Source organism: Ptychodera flava, chromosome 14 (assembly GCF_041260155.1).
Source record: "Ptychodera flava strain L36383 chromosome 14, AS_Pfla_20210202, whole genome shotgun sequence".
NCBI lineage: Eukaryota > Metazoa > Hemichordata > Enteropneusta > Ptychoderidae > Ptychodera > Ptychodera flava.
In genome coordinates, this window is record NC_091941.1 from 10771870 (window position 1) to 10791239 (window position 19370).

Genomic DNA, 19370 nt, shown 5'->3' on the forward strand with positions numbered 1-19370 from the left:
GTGCTGTTCAAAATTTCTTGTTGGAGTTACTTATTCATTGCGTCTTTTGCAGAAACTCATGGTTGAAATTAAATTACAATAATAGTTAAATTAAACTTTAAAATGGCAGTAACAAAGGGAAAAACTAAGTGAGTTTGATTTTAAAAGTAATATGCTGTACAAATATTGACTATCATAGTTACAAGAAAGGTAACCTTTGCAAAATATTGTAACATTGCAATCATACACAATATATGGAGTGGAAGATTCAATGTCTGAGATGCAACTATGTTAGGTGAAACCTGCATTGCATTTGTTATTGGTCTATTCTAAAAAGTGTAAAAGTTAATCAAAGCCTGTCAGTGTTGGAATTGAGTTGAGCACAGTACCCCTACCCCGTCGAGGGGCCTGTAAGTTGGGATTTTCTTTCCATTGAGAGTACATTCCAACAAGTCAGATAAATTTTTAAAAAATTGTAAAATCTACAATAATTACAGCACAGAACTATTTATAATTTTTTGCAGGGACGTTATCATCATATTTGACACCTTTGCCACTCTTTCTTTGTGAAAATTTGTGGTGAAAGAAGAAAACCTGCACCTGAACTTGATTCTCACCAGTCAGGCCTGCTCACCAGTTTAATATATAAACCTATTTTGAGAATCGTCGTCTTGTTCAGTTCTGTATTTCTCATTTGTACCGCAAGGCGGCGATATTTGTTATGTCCCTGCAAATGCAGTTTGGGAAATCCATGCTTTGAACGACCTCTTCCTGCAGGTCATCCATCGTGAGAGGTTGGCGGAATTTCATGTGGTCTTTGAAAATCACTCAAATTTTAGCTTTTTGTGCATGGAAATGAAATTGGAAAATAATATAACAAAACTGTCTTCGTCTTATTATTTTAGGTGGGTTTAGCGAACCAAAATGCAGATTTTCGTCAAGACTTTGACGGGTAAAACTATCACCCTTGAGGTACGGAAGGCTCTGTTCATTCACCAATGTCAGCACATAACATGCGTACATTCACGTCACTAGCGCAATTCAGTGCATAGATAATCACTGTCTACAGACATATAAAGCGTAGATCAATAGCACACTGTCGTAAGTGTGTTTGATAGCAACATTAACTCGCGAATCCCAAGAGGACCAGCAAAGGGAGGCGCCTCTCAGTGTAGTATGATATACACAAGGAAAATGAGCAAAGAGTATTCATGCACACTTGTCCAGAACCTTTCCATAGATTTTGTATGGTACCCAAAATCTTAACATACTTAACCTACAGAAAGGTTCTAGACAACACCCAGACAGTCCTAATACAATCAGAATATTAATGATGATTGTGTTATGATGATATTGCAATGATCGTTAATCCCTACATCGTCTTCTGGTTGTCACCCCTGGCCACATCATAACAGAAGTCTACTGAGACAAAGGTACTCTAAGGCAAGGGATCACAGCAAGATATCACTTTTTAGGAACCGTGTGTATTTGGAACCCTAAGCATGAATGGCAATTTACAGCACAGTGTTATCCAAGCAAATTGAAAAGCCCTACCTTTATACATCATTACAGATTTGTAAGAAATTATGTAGTTCATGACTGCTGATGCTTTAAAAGATTATCAATCCATCTTCAATATCGTGGCAACGAATCAGACATGCCAGTCCTGTGTCACCTCATGTTCTTCACTTATTTCATCAAATCTGTGATGCAAATGTTTGATTTTCCTTGCGTAATGTTTGGGTAAAGCAGCAAGCTCACAACTTACAAGAAATGCAATAGACATGTAGCAATGCACCAATTTGCTTATGAAACATATTACCCATAATCATCAATCCAAGGTTTAGCCATCATAAGTTTCACTGGAGACAAGAGTTAAATGTTGCGATAACATGTTGTTCAGTCAGTGAATTCTAACAACAAAAATTTCAAGTATTGTATCATGGTTTTCTTTGAAAAGGCATTTTGGGAAGTGCAATGACTTAGAGATCACTTAGGACACCTAATGAACTTTGTGATTACCCAAGTTATAATCTGAGCAAATCCTCCTACCCAGCAACAAACTTTCATGTCAGGCCCTCTGATTATTATATTGCAGAGATGTAAAATAAGTTAAACTAGTGGAAGATATTTCCCTGTCAAAATTTCTCTGCCTCTCGACAAATCACCATATCTTAGTGTTCAAAGTACGAAATTCAATGTAGAATTACCGTTGCATAGCCTCAACATTCATGCTGGCATCAACCAAGTCTGGTTAAATCAGATACCTAGTTTTGGTAATTTGTCTAGAAGCAGGGACATATTTTACAGGGGAATATATTTTGCTAGTCTCTGTGTCTGATTTCAATGAGAAGGGTATCACTTTGTGCCTTGTGTCATGTCATTGTACATGTGCTTGTGTCATGTCATTGTACATGTGCAAAGTTTCAAATCCTGTTGTTGCATGTGACATGTATTACAAATTAGTATTTATTGAAATGATTCCGTGTACTTTTTACAGGTGGAACCCAGTGACACCATCGAAAATGTGAAAGCCAAAATCCAGGATAAAGAAGGTAAAATCACTTGTAGACAGATTGCCACTCTTCCTTTTCCCATTATAAATAACATATTCCTTACACATACTAACAGAGAGTGTATTCTGATGTGTTAATTTACATCATATCCAATGTTTATCATTATAAAGCACACTTACACAAAAAAAGATGGGAAGCTCTTCAGCCTCTTCTGTAATGTTTAATACTGTAAAAACAATTATTCACTAGGATTTAATTTCGCTATTTTAGCTAAAACAAAAAATACGCTACATTAAATCCCAGTGAAAATGTTAATAACAATAGAATCTATTATTTTATCGGAAACTGTGAATTTAAATCATGGTGAAATGTCTCCTACATCAAAATAGTGAAATAAAATCCCTGTGAAAAATCAATGATTTTACTGTGGCAGTGTTTCATGTAGGGGGGGGGGGAATAGGGGAATTCCCTCTCTGTTGACATTTTGGTACCCCCTAGTAATTTGTCAAGGGGGACCAGCTCCCCCTCTCCCCCCCCCCCCCTAAAATGGTGCCAGTCACACTTTTGAAATACAAGTAGAACACATGAACTGGTGAAATCACCCCTAAATTTTCTGGTAAAGGGGGAAATCCCTCCCTGCTGATGCCACCCTGGATGAAACATTGCTGTAGTTTGTGAAAGAACTTCCAGTAAAGAGTCGAGCACAAGAGTACCTTTTGATCTGACATATATACAGTGTATGTGTTGTTTGCTTGTATTATTGGACTAGAACTTGACCAAATGATGATGAATTACTTAGGACACCTAATGATCCTGTAGTGATTACTTATAAGTAATTGAGTCTGAGCAGAGTGAATGTCTAATATTAGTGCGAAAGGTGGGATATGAAGCCTCACGATAGAACAAAAGTCATATGTGCAAATTTGCATTTCTGTGACAGGTATCCCCCCAGATCAGCAGAGGTTGATTTTTGCCGGAAAACAGCTTGAAGATGGACGTACTCTATCAGACTACAACATCCAGAAAGAATCTACTCTTCATTTAGTGCTCAGACTTCGTGGTGGTGCTAAAAAGAGAAAGAAGAAGACTTTCACCACCCCAAAGAAAATCAAACACAAGAAGAAGAAGGTTAAGCTAGCTGTTCTGAAATATTACAAGGTAAAGTTGAATATCAACTTTTTTCTCATGAAAGTGTCTTCTAAAAAGCTGTCATGGCCCTTTTATCGCGAGACTAATCTATTTGCAGCCCTGGTGTTAAAATGTTTCTATTCCAGTAGTTATGCTATGATAGTTCTTCCATAGTATGACAGTGTCATTTATTTTGTGTATTATCATGTGCTATCAACTGCTACTAATGTGGGCTAGCATAGTATCAATGAAGAGCTACCAGTGCAATGGCCATTGCCTATATTATAGTCTTTCATTCAGTCTGTGTACCTGCCTATCATATTTTCAGTCTATTGCAACAAATGTTACACCGTTTGTAATCACTGTCTTACAACACATCATCACAAACAAGAAAGCTGTTAACCAGGGCAACGACAACTACCAAATGTGATAACTGTGATTTTGAACTTCACTGTTGTTCGTTTAAGTTCGAGTAATACTTGGGTAGCAGAATCATGAACAAGGGAATATATTGTACCGGCATGTAAGGGACTGCAATGATGAAGATATCACTTAGGACACCTAATGACCTCTGTGATTACTAGAGTGTATACTCTGAGCCAAACTTTCATGCCAGTCGCCAGATTTCACAAGATTTGTGGCCTGTGTTAAACATATTCAAACCTCTGTGATTCAGTTGTTTGCCCTGTTTTAAAAGTCCCAGTTATAGATTGGATGAGACTCGAATATACATATCTGATGATGCATACTTTTTAATTTCTGATGTTTGTATACACTATTCACAGGTTGATGAGAATGGCAAGATCACCCGTCTTCGTCGTGAATGCCCAAATGAGGAATGTGGAGCTGGTGTTTTTATGGCATCACACTTTGACAGACAATACTGCGGCAAATGCTGTCTAACATATGTCTTCAACAAACCAGAAGACAAACAGTAAATGTGATCATTTCCTGAAATGTAATTTTGTTACATTGCTTTCAGTGAGGAAAAAAAGTAAAAATTAAAAAATTTTAAAAAATCCTAATGAAGTTGTGTCATATTACTTTGTCAACAAATTTCAGTTTATTTGCCAGTGCAAGCCAGTGTCATCATCTTCATGTATTGAAAGTCACATATTATCAGTTGTCACATGCACAAGCAAAGTTTGTCGTCTCTGAACAAAAAATACAGGATTTATACTCTGGTCGTTTTACGTTACGACAACCCTTGTCTGTGTCCTCAACTTTGGTGGGTCTGATCTTCAATGTGCTTGTCATTGTAAACAAACAACATGGCGGCCGGTATATGTCATGCAATCAAAATGTGTCTGACATGAAAATATTGTAAAATATTGTCATGATTGTGAGAGTCTGACAAAATGCATCCACTTGGCAAATTGTGTTTTTGTTTTGTCGCCATTGGGGTTCGTATTTGTATAGACCCCTCTGCTGGCTGAATGTTCAACGCACAGTGTACAACAAAAGGGCATCAGGTCAAGTGCGGTGTCCAAAAGTCATGTAATGAAATCAATATTTTCATAGACTAGGACAATAATAATCTGAACAATGAAAACACAAGATTGACCGTCTGTATAGTCCTAAGAAATTACATGAATAATTTGCAAAAGAAACGAACTCTAAGCTGGTTGCATTTCTGTGGGTTCTGTAAGCATTGTAACCAGGGTCAGGTGCTACGTTGCACAGTGTTCACGCTGTTGAGATTCAGTCTATTTTTGTTCTTGAAAAAGAGCATAACATTTAGGTAAATTTCTAGGCCTATGCAATATGAAATGGTGTGTAACTTTGCAGAAGGTACGTGTAGACTGAGAGGTCGTCTGGCATTTGCTCTGTACACAAACATGAAGGCTGTGTTTCTTAGTCACATGATGGATGACCAGAAATTATTGACAACTCTCCCATGGCGTATAGATATTATTCCTAAAGTAGTTCAAAAGTTTAAACGCAGAATTGTTACAGAAAACTTGTACTTTGCAAAAAATAACGAATTCTTGGCTTGTGCATGTGATAAGTATATTTTTCCCTTAAATTTTCTTCGTTCAGCACAAAAAATACCCATGAAATAATGACTGTGTCACCACTCATTTTCGACTCGTGGTGACACAGTCATTATGTCCTGTGTTTTCCTTCCCTGAATGAAGAAAAATATTGGGGAATAATATCTAATTATACAGACACAAACAATACAAGCAGTGAAAGCAGTATTAGTCATTTTACAGTAAATCGAAGTACCTCAGCGACAGGTTCTCATTCCAGTAGTTTTGATGACAGGTAGAGATGTCAATTAGTCGGGGATATCTTCAGAAGTAGTGTGTTGCATGGAGTTCTAAGAAAGTTTCTATGGCCTGTTGTATGGGCTATTGTGCGAGGTTGGTATCTTAATGAATTTGAAAACACCATGCGGACCAAAATACTATTAGGAACATCCCCTATTGTCTGTTAGAAAGAAAGTGAATCGGCTGCAAAGTTCTGTTTTGTTGAAAGAACTGATTATAGAAGCTCTTCTTTGGTGTGTGGGTTGACAAACTGAGCCGAATAGTAATGGAATACCTAGAATCATAGTTTGAATGTTTTAGCCAAAACCACACCAATATTGTAATAACTTTTTCAAAATTGCAGAACAAAGGAAGCTTTGTTGCCGGTATCACCTTTTCTTCAAAAGAGGGATCACAAAAAAACTGACTAAGACTCCACTTTTTATCATAATACATTCATATAATTTGATAGATGAAAGTAATACCAGTAATACACAATGAGTCCAATAATGATCTAAAGATGATGAGATAAACACAACAGGTCTGATATACTGTACAAAACAATGCAGCATTTTATTGCATGTAAGATTGATGACTGGAAAATAATCATCACTCATGTCCAGCTTTCACAGTATGTACAGAGAAGTGAGAATCACATGCAAACACTCATTACATCCCTATTATCTTAATGTCTGCTCCACTGACTATTTGCCTTGTCTGCTTTCAATAAGTCCTGGAACTTTATGGCTTGTACCAAATCCGTGGTCAAACTGATCAAATTGTCCTTCCCTTCCTTCAATTTACAGCATGATTGACTGACAAACAATTTCCAAGCACAGCTTTAATGGCACATATTCTAGAGCAAGGGGCCATCATATCAGCTGGCAAGTCTTCAAAGTGAATATACAAAGAAGGTATTGCCTTTATAAGTGTATTCTCAAAGCAAGCACTTGGTTTATTCATGGTCACTCCATAACTTGTGGAGTTGACTGTGGTTTATTCAATAAAACACACTTTTGCGTTTGAGAGATCAAAATCTTGTTTAATCTTGTTCCAAGCTGAAGTGGTTTATGTATCAAAATTAAATACATCTCTGTGTGATTCAAACTGTTCTCCAGAGAATATATCTTGCTGTATGACTGTGACTTCTACTTGAATCAAAAGCCCGGATCCCACTCAATTTTTTGTGGTACTTCCATAACCTCACAGCATTGTATGACATCACCTGGTCTGAGGTCAAGGTCATCATCGTCAAAACTGAGGCCGCATTCCATACCCTTGGCAATGCTATTGACATTGTCTTTTAAATGCTTCATAGATGTCAAAGAACCTGAAAGGTAATGTGCATGATAGTAGATTCGTGAAGATAGAGGATTTTGTGATGCTAGAAATGACATGTTTGACATGAAATTGACAATGTTTGATGTTATCTGGGATTTTCCCATAAACACTAACACATGATTTAAGTTTCCATTTGAATGTTTTCCTATTAAAGTAGCAGACTGTCTGATGGAAAAATTTTCAATACTTTTCAGCACATTAATCGCATTAGTTTGTCTAAGGTAGAATACCCAGTACGCAATTACACCAGGATATGCAAATTAATAGATGTTACTTTACTTTGAACATTTCCTCAGAGTGAGTGTGCTGAACAATTTGTGCTCCAAAGATGTTTGAAAATTTGAACAGATAGGGATTACCAATATTGTATTTCACATCCACAAGTCATACCCACATTTCATTAGCTATTTTACAAGTTTCAATATATGGGCAATACAAAGTGGACACTGGTGCTGTTATTGCTTACATGTTGTATCTTTGAAGTTTAAATACCTGAAAATATTTCTTGTCTTCCTCTGATAATTCTGTAGTGTTCATTCTTCAGTAGATTTCCCTTTGTGACTCTGCATCCAGCCACAGGAACTTGCTTCTTCCGTTCTGTGACAAAGAACACTTTGAGCAGATTGGCCTCACCTAGTGAGATCATACACAAACGATGTTGATTATTATTATGTACAAAATTCCTGAGTCTCATTCGTTGCAAAGGATTGTATCATGAACAATTTATAAAACTTCAGCTGTGATTTATTTTTTTTGTGATTCAAAACAAATTAATGATGGAAGTCATTTTCCACAATCATTACAGGTTCAACTTCTACCCCAAGACAATATACATGATGAATGAAAGCTTGTGTAACTTAAGATGTTCAATATAGTGGAAAAACATAATTCATTAATATAATAAAGGTCGGATGGTGACATGCGATCAAGTTATCATGCAAACATAGTTTGTATGACAGTTGCTCACCTACTACACTATATTCTGTGGTTGGAGGCAGCTGGGAAGCAAGTTCATCTTTTAAGTCTTCTAATAACTTGTAGATGATCTTGTGAACTTTGACAGAGACTCCTTTCTTCTTTGCAAGTGTCTTGGCTTGAGGATGGATATCCACGTGGAAACCAAGTACAATTCCTACAATGACACATAGAAGCACTTGACTGACAACTTTCCCACTTTTTGGGGATGCCATCTCAAGTTTGTTAACTCCTTATTCACAACTCCCTTCTGGGTTCAGCACATTTTGCAATGTCTAAAATGCTTCTAATTTGTGAAAAAACACTTGAAATAAACCAATTTACTCACAGACATTGTACCGGTAGTTACAGATGCCAAATGTGATATGCATGGGTCCAATTTATTTAACTTTCAATGAACAAAATATCCATTTCAATAAAATTGTCATTTTTTATTTTAAATTAGCATCAGAGGCAAGGTACTGATACACCAGGATTTCTGACAGAGAAAGACAGGTGGGATTGAAAAGAAGTTCAATAAAAATCAAATAGACATCTGCCTCTGCCAATTTGGTATACTGGTACATAGCTTTTGCACACAGTCATCTATATCACCATATTTTGTCATTTATCCTTTTCTGTATAGGAATAATCATCCTTCACAGCACAGAAAGGACATGACCATGAATTTTTTCCAAACGATTGAAAAGGTGATAATTCAAGATGATGCATTTACATACCTTTGAAAGTTTCAGCCATTTCAATATCTTTGGCAGTAATCATACCAACACCACAGTGTATGATTTGCAATTTGCATTGTTCACTGTTATATGTATCCAAAACATCCAGCAGTGCCTCGATTGAACCATCAACATCACCTGCATCCAGATGAACATAGCATGAATCAAAACATTTGGCTTCAACAAACTTGACTTGGTTGTATTCGGGACAGTTGTCTATTTTGGACAAAATTTTCATGTGCAATTTCACTGGCTGAATAGAATTTCACTCACATTTATGCAATTCCAGACATTGTTGCCATTTTTGCTTGACATGTTTATTTAAGTTTTTCTTTCATTAAAAAAATGTGTCTTGTGCATCACAGATTTACTTGCCGCATCTTTGCTGGAAAGTAGTGAGCACTAATCTTGATTTGCAAACATTGAAATAGCAGTACCATGCCAATCATGGAAAACATTTCTAAAATGTAGTATTTCATGTCAATCCAAACTCCTAGTCATTCCTCACTTGAGTTATTTTACTGAATCATGTATTGAGCAGAAATGGAGGACAGCACAGTTACACAGGTTCTGAATCTCAGTCCAAAGCTTTCTTCTTGATCTCAGTTTATCCTGAAATATTCCAGTGTTTACCTTTGATGACAACATTGAGTTGCGGTTCATCACTTTCATACTTCTGCTCTGCTTGCATCTTCCTCCTCAACTCATCTTGTAACTGTCTGAATTCCCTCCAATGTAATCGACTTTTAGCCAGCATCTTCTCAGTGTGGGCTCTCTTCTGTTCTCCTGCTTTTTGATCAATGATTTCCTGTTCCTCCATCAGTTTCTGGAGTTTTCTCTCTTCTTTGCGCCACTCTACAACTTCCCTGGCTCTTTTCTACACAACAAACAATACATCATGCAGTGCACTGATAAGACAATGAGACAGTAGGACAGGCAAATGTAAAGGCTATTTCCCAGTAGTTGCATATCATTACCTAAGCCATATCTGCTTTTATAAAACTGCATTCTCATGAGAATTGTTTGCTTACTAGCGAAAAACATATCTTTTGACATTGCATCTAAGTATTTTTACATTCTCCTCATGACACAACAATGATCAATAATCTACCTCTGTACTGTTCAATAAATAAAATAAATAAAATTCACACTTCATGCTGTAAGCATTCTAAAAAATTATGTTATTCAGTAACTAGACTACGGTAGCTTGTTCACTTCACTTGATGTTACAGTGAAAAGATATCAGAATTATCAAAACTGAAACAAAGTCAGCAAATCGATTCTTTGAACAACCCATCTCTGCAGAATCACCTCTATGAAAAACTACGTAGTCCATTGGACCAGGTCTGCAAAAATCATGTGATGAAAAATCTGAATATGATTGATGATATTTTGGCGTGATTTTGGAATGAAAAATGAAGTCTTGAGGCGCACTAGGGAACACAACATGCTGCGATACCAAGTCATCAGACTCACTGACCCTTGTTTCTTTATTTCTGCTGAGAATTATGTCCAACTGTGGACTTAATTGGTATGTACATTAGAGACTGTGAAAAAGCATGATGAATTGAAGAAATACATGAAGTGAGTTTTAAAATATCACCTCTGATTCCACTTCCAGTATTTCTTCTCCAGCTGATGGCAGTTCCTTCCATCCAATGATTTCCACTGGAGTGCTGGGTGGTGCTTCAGATATTTGCTGATTCAATTCTGAAAACATACCACGGACTTTTGCCCACGCTGTACCTGCTACTAACACTGAACCTTTCTTCAGAACACCTCTCTGAATAAGGGCAGTTGATACTGGACTGTTCACATAGATATAAAATAAAATTTAAACTTTTATTTTGCATCCTGACTCGGCTATTTTATAGAGCTGTACCATGATGCTGCATTCAGTGATTTGTAGAAGATGAAGATACAAATCCTATGCTTAGAATACTACTGCTTTTACCGATACATGGTGAAGTATGAATGCCTCCTCCTCATCAATACTAGAGAGAACATTTGTTTTAAGTTGATGAATCTGGAGCAATATATGAGTCACTGAAACAGCTAGAAAGGTACAAATACAACAATTTGTACTTCTAATTTGGCCTCACCCTTTGCCTTTATCAACTTTTGATTCCAGCACAGTTCCTTCTACAAGACCAGTTCTGTCTGCTTTTAATTCCATCATTTCAGCTTGAGCAACAATGGATTCTGTTAAGACATCAACATTCGTGCCCTGAAAAGAAAGTTACATGCACACTCCTAGTTGTTTTGTTTACATAATTAAGAAAGATTCTTTTTGAGATTGGCAGTCAAATATTTGAATACTCTGTTTGAAATATGATTTTCTGCAAAAATAGGAACAGCACACAACTCATTGTAAAAGTTGTGTTCCCTTACACATATATACATGTTTAATATAACAAAGATGCAGTCTCTCATTCAAGTGCACTACGCAACATGACAGACTACCAGATACAAACTACATCTGAAAACAAAGTAAAATAAAAATTCATGAACTGCACAATATTGCTGAGGTACAGTGAATATGGAATAAAGGTAGAATGAGCCTACGGGACAGACATTTGCACTTTAAAAAAAATTCCACTATCTTAGTTTTTCAAAAATGAAAAATGTTTGTTTCCCCACTGAGTTAACACAGGGATGGTGGCCATTTTGAATTTCTGATATAGGTAAATATTAGGCAATTTTTTTCTCAAGTATAAAACCATGCACAGTGACTCCTGATTTGTATTCTTGATTTGGTGAGAGAATGATAAAAATTTCATTGGGGAAAGTTTGGGCAAAAGTTTAAGTCTCCCTTTCAAGATGCATCCCACCTTGAGAGAATTGATCAGTTCTGGTAGATTTATGATTTACCTGAAGTGCTGAGATCTGTACAGCCTGGATATCACCTCCTAGTTCTTCAATGTGAATTCCATGACCCATCAGATCTCTCTTGGTAAAGTCCTAACACATAAAATTCGATACATTTCATTATGAACAAGGGAAAAATGTGGCCTAGAACAGCTTTTATGTAGGTGAAGTAAAACGAATACATAGAATTTCACCCCTATTTCCCTATGTAGAGGTCCAACTATACCATAGAAAATATTAGGGCTGTACCACCATTTGAAAGTAAAACGTTTAAAGCTGTGATATAATATTAAAACAAAACAATACTTACAGGATCAGCATCTGATTTGTCAATTTTGTTGATTGCAACAATAATTGGCACTGAAAAATACACAAAACGAAATAATCTGTCAGTGTAGATTGGCTGGAGAAAGTGTCTTGTTTGTCAGAATGAAAATAATCATATATTTTCACACACTGTGCAACCAAAGCAGATATGGCGCCCTCTACTGATGATGCATTACAGTTCTCTTTGATGCCAGAATATTCTTCATCACCTGATAAGTATATATCTGATAGGCATGTATACTGTTGACACAAAATTTAGAGATCAAAGTAGTTTTAAAAGGATCAGAAATCTTGGCAAGGCTGAAAAATATTGGTCCTGAACTATTATTTTCTAGATCTGCAACATCCTAGCGGATCCAGTTGCTTCACAAAGCTTTAGGAGGGCTCCCTAAGAAAACCCTACTGTTTTCATAATGAAGTAAGGCCATGTGTTCTTCAGATGCCCCTAAATCTTTTATGTTCGAGGGAATACTTGTGCTGTGATATGAGAGTTCCTACTGTAGGGCTCGAAATTAACTTTTTACCCTGGTAGTCCACTTCGGCTACCATTTTCTGAAGTTGGTAGCCCCATTACAATGGCTGGTAGTCCATGAATATTTTGCTTTAGGGATACTTTGCTCGTCCCAGTATAAGCCCCTGGTTCAGCAACACAAAACAGCAGTAAAACTTATGTTATGTGTCATGAACGCTTAATTTATGCTTATATTTGTACATTTGTAACACTTTCTATCACTTTCTAAATCGGCTTACACATCCAAAAATTGTAACTTTAGTAAAGAAAAAACAGAAAAAAAATATTCTAATGATCTTTATGAACTGGCATGCCTTGTTACACCCGAGTCTCTCTGTACAGAACGGAATACATTGATACTGATTGACAACCATAGCGAAACTCAGCCACGATTTCCAAGCTCAGTGTTTTATAGTACTATTTCAAATCAAACTTATTACAAGTGAAATTTTTGTGACATTTCAGCATCAAAACCCAAAAACTTGACACAAGTACGTCTTGTATGCTGTCGATCAACAGCACAGTGTGACCTGGTATGCAAAGACTGCACACGGAAAAGCAGCTCAACATTCTAGTATCAAACGCTCTGCATCTTGTGAAAACAACAACATAGCAGTGAAAATTGTAATAGTCACCAGGAAAAACTCTTCACAAATGAAAGGATAATTGCTTCAAACAAATGAAACTACATGTTGACTGCATTTAGATCGTCCAAAAGTGATGGACATCACACGCCAAGTATTTCATGTCCCAGGCTTTGGTAGTCCGTGTCGGCTACCACTTTATGGACTTTGGTAGTCCCAGGGAAAAGTTGGTAGTCTGTGGACGCGGGACTACCGCTAATTTCGAGCCCTGTACTGTACACCTTCAAAAACCACTATTGCTTTACACATACCTTTAGCATCTCCAGCATGGTGCATAGACTCAATAGTCTGTTTCATTACGCCATCATCAGCTGCTACAACAAGTACTATAATATCAGTCACATGTGCTCCCCTTGCTCTCATGGCAGAGAATGCAGCATGGCCTGGTGTGTCTAAGAATGTTATGTTTTCTCCAGATGGTAATTTCACTGCAATAGAAAAGTTCAAACATAATAACCACAATTTGCAGAGTAATGGCTATCATATTGATGTGTTACATACTGTAAAACCTGGAACTAACTTTAATATAAATTTATGTCATTATATATTTTATAGTTTATGTTGAATTTCCACTGCACATAATAATGCATCTGGAAAAGAACAGATGTATGGAATCAACACAATCAATGGCAAGAGTTGGGAATACAAGTAAAAGGGTGGGGAACTCCACTAATATTTCTAATGTGTTCAAGTTTGATAATTGTTACTCAAGTATACCACAGTTTCTAAAGGTAAATGGGTATCTCAATGGGTTCACAAATACCCTACATGGGTATCCCAAGAACCCTAAGACATAGCTTTTACTACTCTTGGAAACACTCTTCGAAATCATCACTTACACACCAGTCTACACATAAAAAGAAAATGCTAGTAGCACATACTAATATAATATGTACATGAAAACTTTCATACCCTTACATGTATGATCTCTAAGGCATGTATACTTACCGGAAAATGCTCCTATGTGCTGTGTTATTCCACCTGCTTCACCAGCTGCAACTGAGGTTTTCCTAAGAGTATCAAGGAGTGTAGTCTTCCCATGATCAACATGGCCCATGACTGTCACCACAGGAGACCTGCTGACTAGTAGTGAGGGATCTGCTGGTGGCCTGGTTTGCAAACAGGAAAGACATGCAGTGAAATAGGTGAAACCCAGAATTTGAATGAACCACAGTACAAACAAAACCACAGGCACAGAAGTATGTGTATTTCTTTACACATGTGTACACGTGGGGTTATTATTTGTACTGGCATCACTGATCTCATGGGCGTACTGAGTCTGCAGAATGTGCGTTCTTTTCTGGAATAGAACCACATGAAACAGTTTTTGTGCTTTGAATTATGTTAGAAATATTTTGATGTAAATCCTTGCATGCAACAATAACGTGAGAAAACACTCTTGAGAGTTCACAGGTGGTTAGACAATACCTTTTGAAGGCTTCTTTATTCTCTCGAAGCTTTTCTTCTCGCAGTCTGCCATATTGATATCGCATTCCAGAAGTTTTTATGATATCAATAATGACTGGCTCTCTGAGTTCTGAAAAATATAAAGGAACAAAAAGGTTACATGTTATGAAAATTCTACACATGACAAATTGGAAAAGTACTAATAAAAATTAAAACAATGATAGAGTATGTATTTCCTATGTGCATTATTCTTAATGTCGTCCTACACTAAGAGTGACTTCACTGTTCAGTATTGGTAATCTAGTTCCTTCTCTTCTCACCTGTGTCTGGTTCAAGGTCAAATTTGTCTGCATCTTTCCGCAGCAAAATTGCTTCATATACATGATCTGTAAAGAAAACAAAAGGTAAAGAAATCTGACAACTTGCACTTTAGTCTTTGAAAGTCTTCCAAGTGGTGTAGGACCTCAAAGTTTGCTTCGTTAAAGTATTATAAAACTGTTTAAAAACAAGACTGTGGGATATACAGACTCATCACACTTGAGACTAATAATTTATACCACAGTTCCTCAATCATGTGACAGACGGACTGTGTTGTGACTGATCCATTTTTGGTTCATTTATATAAGATGTATTTCCTTGTGGATGGCCGGCTAAAATGATTTATTAATTCATTGATTTACACATTAAATTGTTGTTTGACTTCTAACCTCCCTGGGACTGGTATAGAATTATGCTCCCTTGTTACCGACAGATCCTGCCAAGAAGTATGATTGAAAGATGTTAACTTTACACTAATGCAATCTATTAATTCAGGTCACCATTAGCACAGTGACCATGAATCAGTATGCCCTGTTCTCTACAGTACATGCCGTAAAAGCAAAGACATGGATAATATTTGGCGAGAGTGAACAAGACTGCACCCACACTGATCAGTTTTAAAATCAACAATGATCCCAGGATATGATCTGGTGTTTCAAAACAATAGTGTGGAGGCCCCCTGAAAAAGCTCCAGACTGAGTGAATTCATAATGAAGAATGGGCCCGGGATCAGGTGCACCGTCAATTTCATAAACGCTGTAACTAAAGGAAGGTGACAGTGTATAGATCTTAAAAAAGTCTCAGTGATCGAAATAATCGGTGGCAATGGTGGCATTTGCCACCAAAAACTGTCAATCTGCCACCAAATTTTTTTCTGGTGGTATTTTTCTGCCACTAAATTTTGGGTCATCTTGTCATTGATCCTACGGCTTGAATGATGGAACACTAGTCTGAAGGAACACGGGTTGTCTGACGGCGGAAAACTCATTAGCCAAAAAACCCCAAACTAATTGCGACATTTTGGCATGAATGAAAACACAGCGTGAATCCAAACTTGTGATTGGCTAATCTCCATATCGATGACAGCAGCTTTTGTACACTGGACATGTTGTTGCCCTCTGTGATAGCCGCATATGCAGTCATACGGCACAAGATAAAGCATGTTGTGACATTTTGAAAACAAAGCCAAACTGCAGCCTGCATGAATTAAATAACAATAAATACTTGCAATTCATTAGCCAGTACAGGGCTCAAAAATTCCTATCGCCCGACGCCCGTGGCTAGTGAATTTTGCGTTCGGGCAAGTAAAATCAATATGCTTCCCGTCCGACGGGCAAGTGCACCAGCGGTTGAATTAACTAAGCTCTGGACAATTCAAGCTTGAAAACGTATTTCATTAGGTCTGTACACGCCTACAATCATTGTAAGTCCTTCAACTCTCAAAAGTTTTTTTCTGAAAACCCTTGAAAATCCGCCCGACATCGCAAAATAATCGTTCTTGCTGTTGTAAAACAAAAGTCGAAAAATACAGTTTTGCGACATGTTCTCTCCGACGACACGGAGTGAACTCACTGTTTTGTATGTGTGCCATAAAGTGGTATGCTCTTGACAGTGGTTGCCATTCTCTTTGTGCAAGTGCGGCATGAGTAGTATGACAGTCGATCGGCTTACGCGATAGTGTAATTGCACACTGTGCTTGGTAAATGGATGTAAACTTATTCGAAGCCATGGATCTCGGCAATGCTTACTGTTCAACGTAAATCAACACCCAGATGAAAAAGTACAAGTTTACATGTAGTCGAAACGGGCTCAGTCGACCGAGGAGGCCACATATTGCAGCTACGTAGTGTGTGAGATGCAGACAGTTTCAAATTACGTGACCTTGGTTGTGAGAGATCGGCTCTCACTTACAGAAAACAAATCTGCACTGAAGAGTAACGAAAACGAAACTTGAATCTGCTCTCTTGACGAATACATTTATCAAAATAAAACTTTGAAAGACGGCTGTGCTCAGTGAGTAAACATGTAAACAGGTAAAAGGGTTGCAGATGTACATGTGCGTATGCATTGGCAGATAAACACTAGCAGAGCAGTTGTTTGTGATCTCAGCTTGATGATAAAGAGCAGGAGCCAGCTATGCACATTGTAAATCACACAATCTTATTACTCTTATGCAAAGATTTTAATTTGGATTAGGTTGTGGAAAAATTCCAAATTAAAGATGTTTTCTAGATGGCCAAATCTACAGAAAAAACTAAAGTATTTTCCCTTTTTTCTGCAACATTTCAGATTTGGTAATAGTCCTTCATTTTAACAAGAATGTAGTTCATGTTTGAATCTGTTTTTTCCCTCTTTGAATTCACTTCATATGGCCAAACTCTTGCTTTCTGTTACAAATTACTGGTACAGTTATTAGAAATTTAGGGCAAGTAATTTTTCCTGTCGGGCAAGTAAAAATGAAATTCACGTGTCCCACGGTTAGTAAGTTTGAAATTTTTTTTCGAGGCCTGCAGTATGGGTTGACTTTTTGTGACGTGTGCTCACCATATTTTCAAGAATTTATAAATTAGAGTGAGTATGTGGCAATGATCAAATGTTGTATTATACCGATCACAAACTGCCACCAGATTTTTCATAATTGCCACCTGACTTTATATCCGGTGGCAAACTTTTGCCACAAGAAATAAAAAAGTATTTCTATCCCTGAGTCTGATAACAATAACAGTACCTGTGATGATTATAAATAACTGTGGAACGGTGGGAGGACAGCAAGGTACAATGGACCAAAGGGGGATTTTCTCCAGATCGGGAGATCTCAGAATCCCCCTTTTGGTCTAGTGTGCCTTGCTGTTAGATGACACCTACCTTCATCAACACCCATGGCTGTTGAGAGCTCTCTGACCGTCATCGTTTTCTTGATATCAACAACCTTTCCTGTTTTACCTTTCCCGATTTTTCCTGGATCAAGCGGCTTTTTGTACTTCTTTGGCTTTTTAGTTTCTGGTTTACTTTTTTCACCATATAGAACTCTCTTTTCATTGGTCAGATACTTAGGATTTTTGGTACCGGGCATTTGGCCCGATGAGAAGTTTCGGTCACCACTCTGAGTGGCAACACCTATCGTTCTTAATTCCGATGTAACAGTCCTGCCAATTATTGTTCTTCTTGGCTGGGGAAGAGTTGTAAATGACTGAGAGAGTCTGTAGCACCGATATCCTCGCTGCTGGAAACACGGTGACAGGAAAGTCGAACACGTGAGACCTCGTAGTCGTACAACAAGGCACAGCCTGAATAGTGTTGGTGAACGATACATCTTGAACCTACTTTGCTGTGGCTCCGTTGTTGTATGTTTCAATAAAGCCTGTCGAATGGCTGTATCCCCATCACATTTTTGGCGGGTATTCAGAGAAGACAAACCTATTTGAGTGCGAGTTTTTCGGTTACCTAAGAAGCCAGATAACGTCGTCTGCCAGCTGTGCTATTCACTTCCGGGTTCATTACCCACAGTTCCGTGCAGTACTAGATTGACCTTTATTCAGTTATTAGCATGTTTACTTTGAGAACTCCCATCATGTCTCTGGCAAATTTTCTCTGAAATCAAACGCACTACCACAGGCGCGATGTTTTCCGGGTAGTTTCTATAAGTGTAGTTTATACGTTTTGACGTTCTCTTCCGTAGCCTAATCACCAAGGTAAGAAACAGGTTACGGAAGAGAACGTCGAAACGTATAAAATATAATTTCTGGAAACTACCCAGAAAACATCACGCCTGTGCGCACTACCGTCGCTCTGTGGTCAGTTATCCAAATATATTAAAGAGCGAGGCTATATTGGCTCATAATTGCTGAAGGCGCTACTTTTAATATGTTGCCAGCACGAAAATCTCATCATCATATCTATAGATTTTGTATGGGACTATGTCTGGGTCTCTCAGAAGTCTGTGAAAATGAATCTATGAGACTTTCATTCCATCTGCAATTTTCAAGTTTGGGTAATTTTTTTGTTAAATATATACATACATATGTAAGAAGCAAAGCATTGTTTTGCAACAACTAACTTTAAAGTAAATTCCGCTATGCAAATCACTTCTGTCCTTCTAGATGAATATTCATAACAGTAGCAAAACGTTGTGCAACTCTCAATCCCAGCAAACATTCTGCCATCTGCGTAAATACCTGTGTACATATATTCACACCAGTTGAGTCTCCTGATGAGCGAGTCCAGTGGCTCAAGAAACAACATTGTAAGAGATGAAATTGTAAGTTTGTAAAAGTACATATAACATCTTTTACTTTTTAAGTTTCATGCAGATATCATAAGTAACAGACATCATTACTTTTACTTTGTGTTATTACAGGCATTTACAACGCTCTGCTTTTAGCATC

At 37.4% G+C, this 19370-nt stretch overlaps 2 protein-coding genes across 2 annotated transcripts; one reads left to right on the forward strand and one right to left on the reverse strand.

Moving 5' to 3' along the window:
• Positions 1–697: 697 nt before the first annotated feature.
• LOC139149316 (ubiquitin-ribosomal protein eS31 fusion protein) lies at positions 698–4648 on the forward strand. The gene is made up of 5 exons (XM_070721020.1): positions 698–773; positions 885–951; positions 2480–2534; positions 3436–3653; positions 4409–4648. The coding sequence occupies exons 2-5, from the start codon at positions 904–906 to the stop codon at positions 4559–4561; spliced, it is 474 nt and encodes a 157-aa protein (XP_070577121.1). The 5' UTR covers positions 698–773; positions 885–903; the 3' UTR covers positions 4562–4648.
• Positions 4649–6429: 1781 nt separating this feature from the next.
• LOC139149317 (translation initiation factor IF-2, mitochondrial-like) lies at positions 6430–18484 on the reverse strand. The gene is made up of 14 exons (XM_070721021.1): positions 17851–18484; positions 14988–15053; positions 14689–14797; positions 14209–14369; positions 13512–13688; positions 12089–12138; positions 11782–11871; positions 11013–11137; positions 10514–10718; positions 9544–9787; positions 8911–9048; positions 8184–8348; positions 7709–7849; positions 6430–7205 (listed from the first exon to the last, which is right to left on the reverse strand). The coding sequence occupies exons 1-14, from the start codon at positions 18296–18298 to the stop codon at positions 7033–7035; spliced, it is 2292 nt and encodes a 763-aa protein (XP_070577122.1). The 5' UTR covers positions 18299–18484; the 3' UTR covers positions 6430–7032.
• Between the last annotated feature and the right edge of the window lie 886 nt (positions 18485–19370).

Excerpts from the sequence above, each read along its gene's own strand:
- LOC139149316 (XM_070721020.1), top strand. The coding sequence starts at position 904 with ATGCAGATTTTCGTCAAGACTTTGACGGGTAAAACTATCACCCTTGAG. Across the intron at positions 952-2,479 it reads GTAAAACTATCACCCTTGAG|GTGGAACCCAGTGACACCAT; the intron begins GTACGGAAGGCT and ends TACTTTTTACAG. Across the intron at positions 2,535-3,435 it reads CAAAATCCAGGATAAAGAAG|GTATCCCCCCAGATCAGCAG; the intron begins GTAAAATCACTT and ends TTTCTGTGACAG.
- LOC139149317 (XM_070721021.1), bottom strand. The coding sequence starts at position 18,298 with ATGTATCGTTCACCAACACTATTCAGGCTGTGCCTTGTTGTACGACTA. Across the intron at positions 11,138-11,781 it reads TACAGATCTCAGCACTTCAG|GGCACGAATGTTGATGTCTT; the intron begins GTAAATCATAAA and ends CTTTCTTTTCAG. Across the intron at positions 7,206-7,708 it reads AAGACAAGAAATATTTTCAG|GTTCTTTGACATCTATGAAG; the intron begins GTATTTAAACTT and ends ATTACCTTTCAG.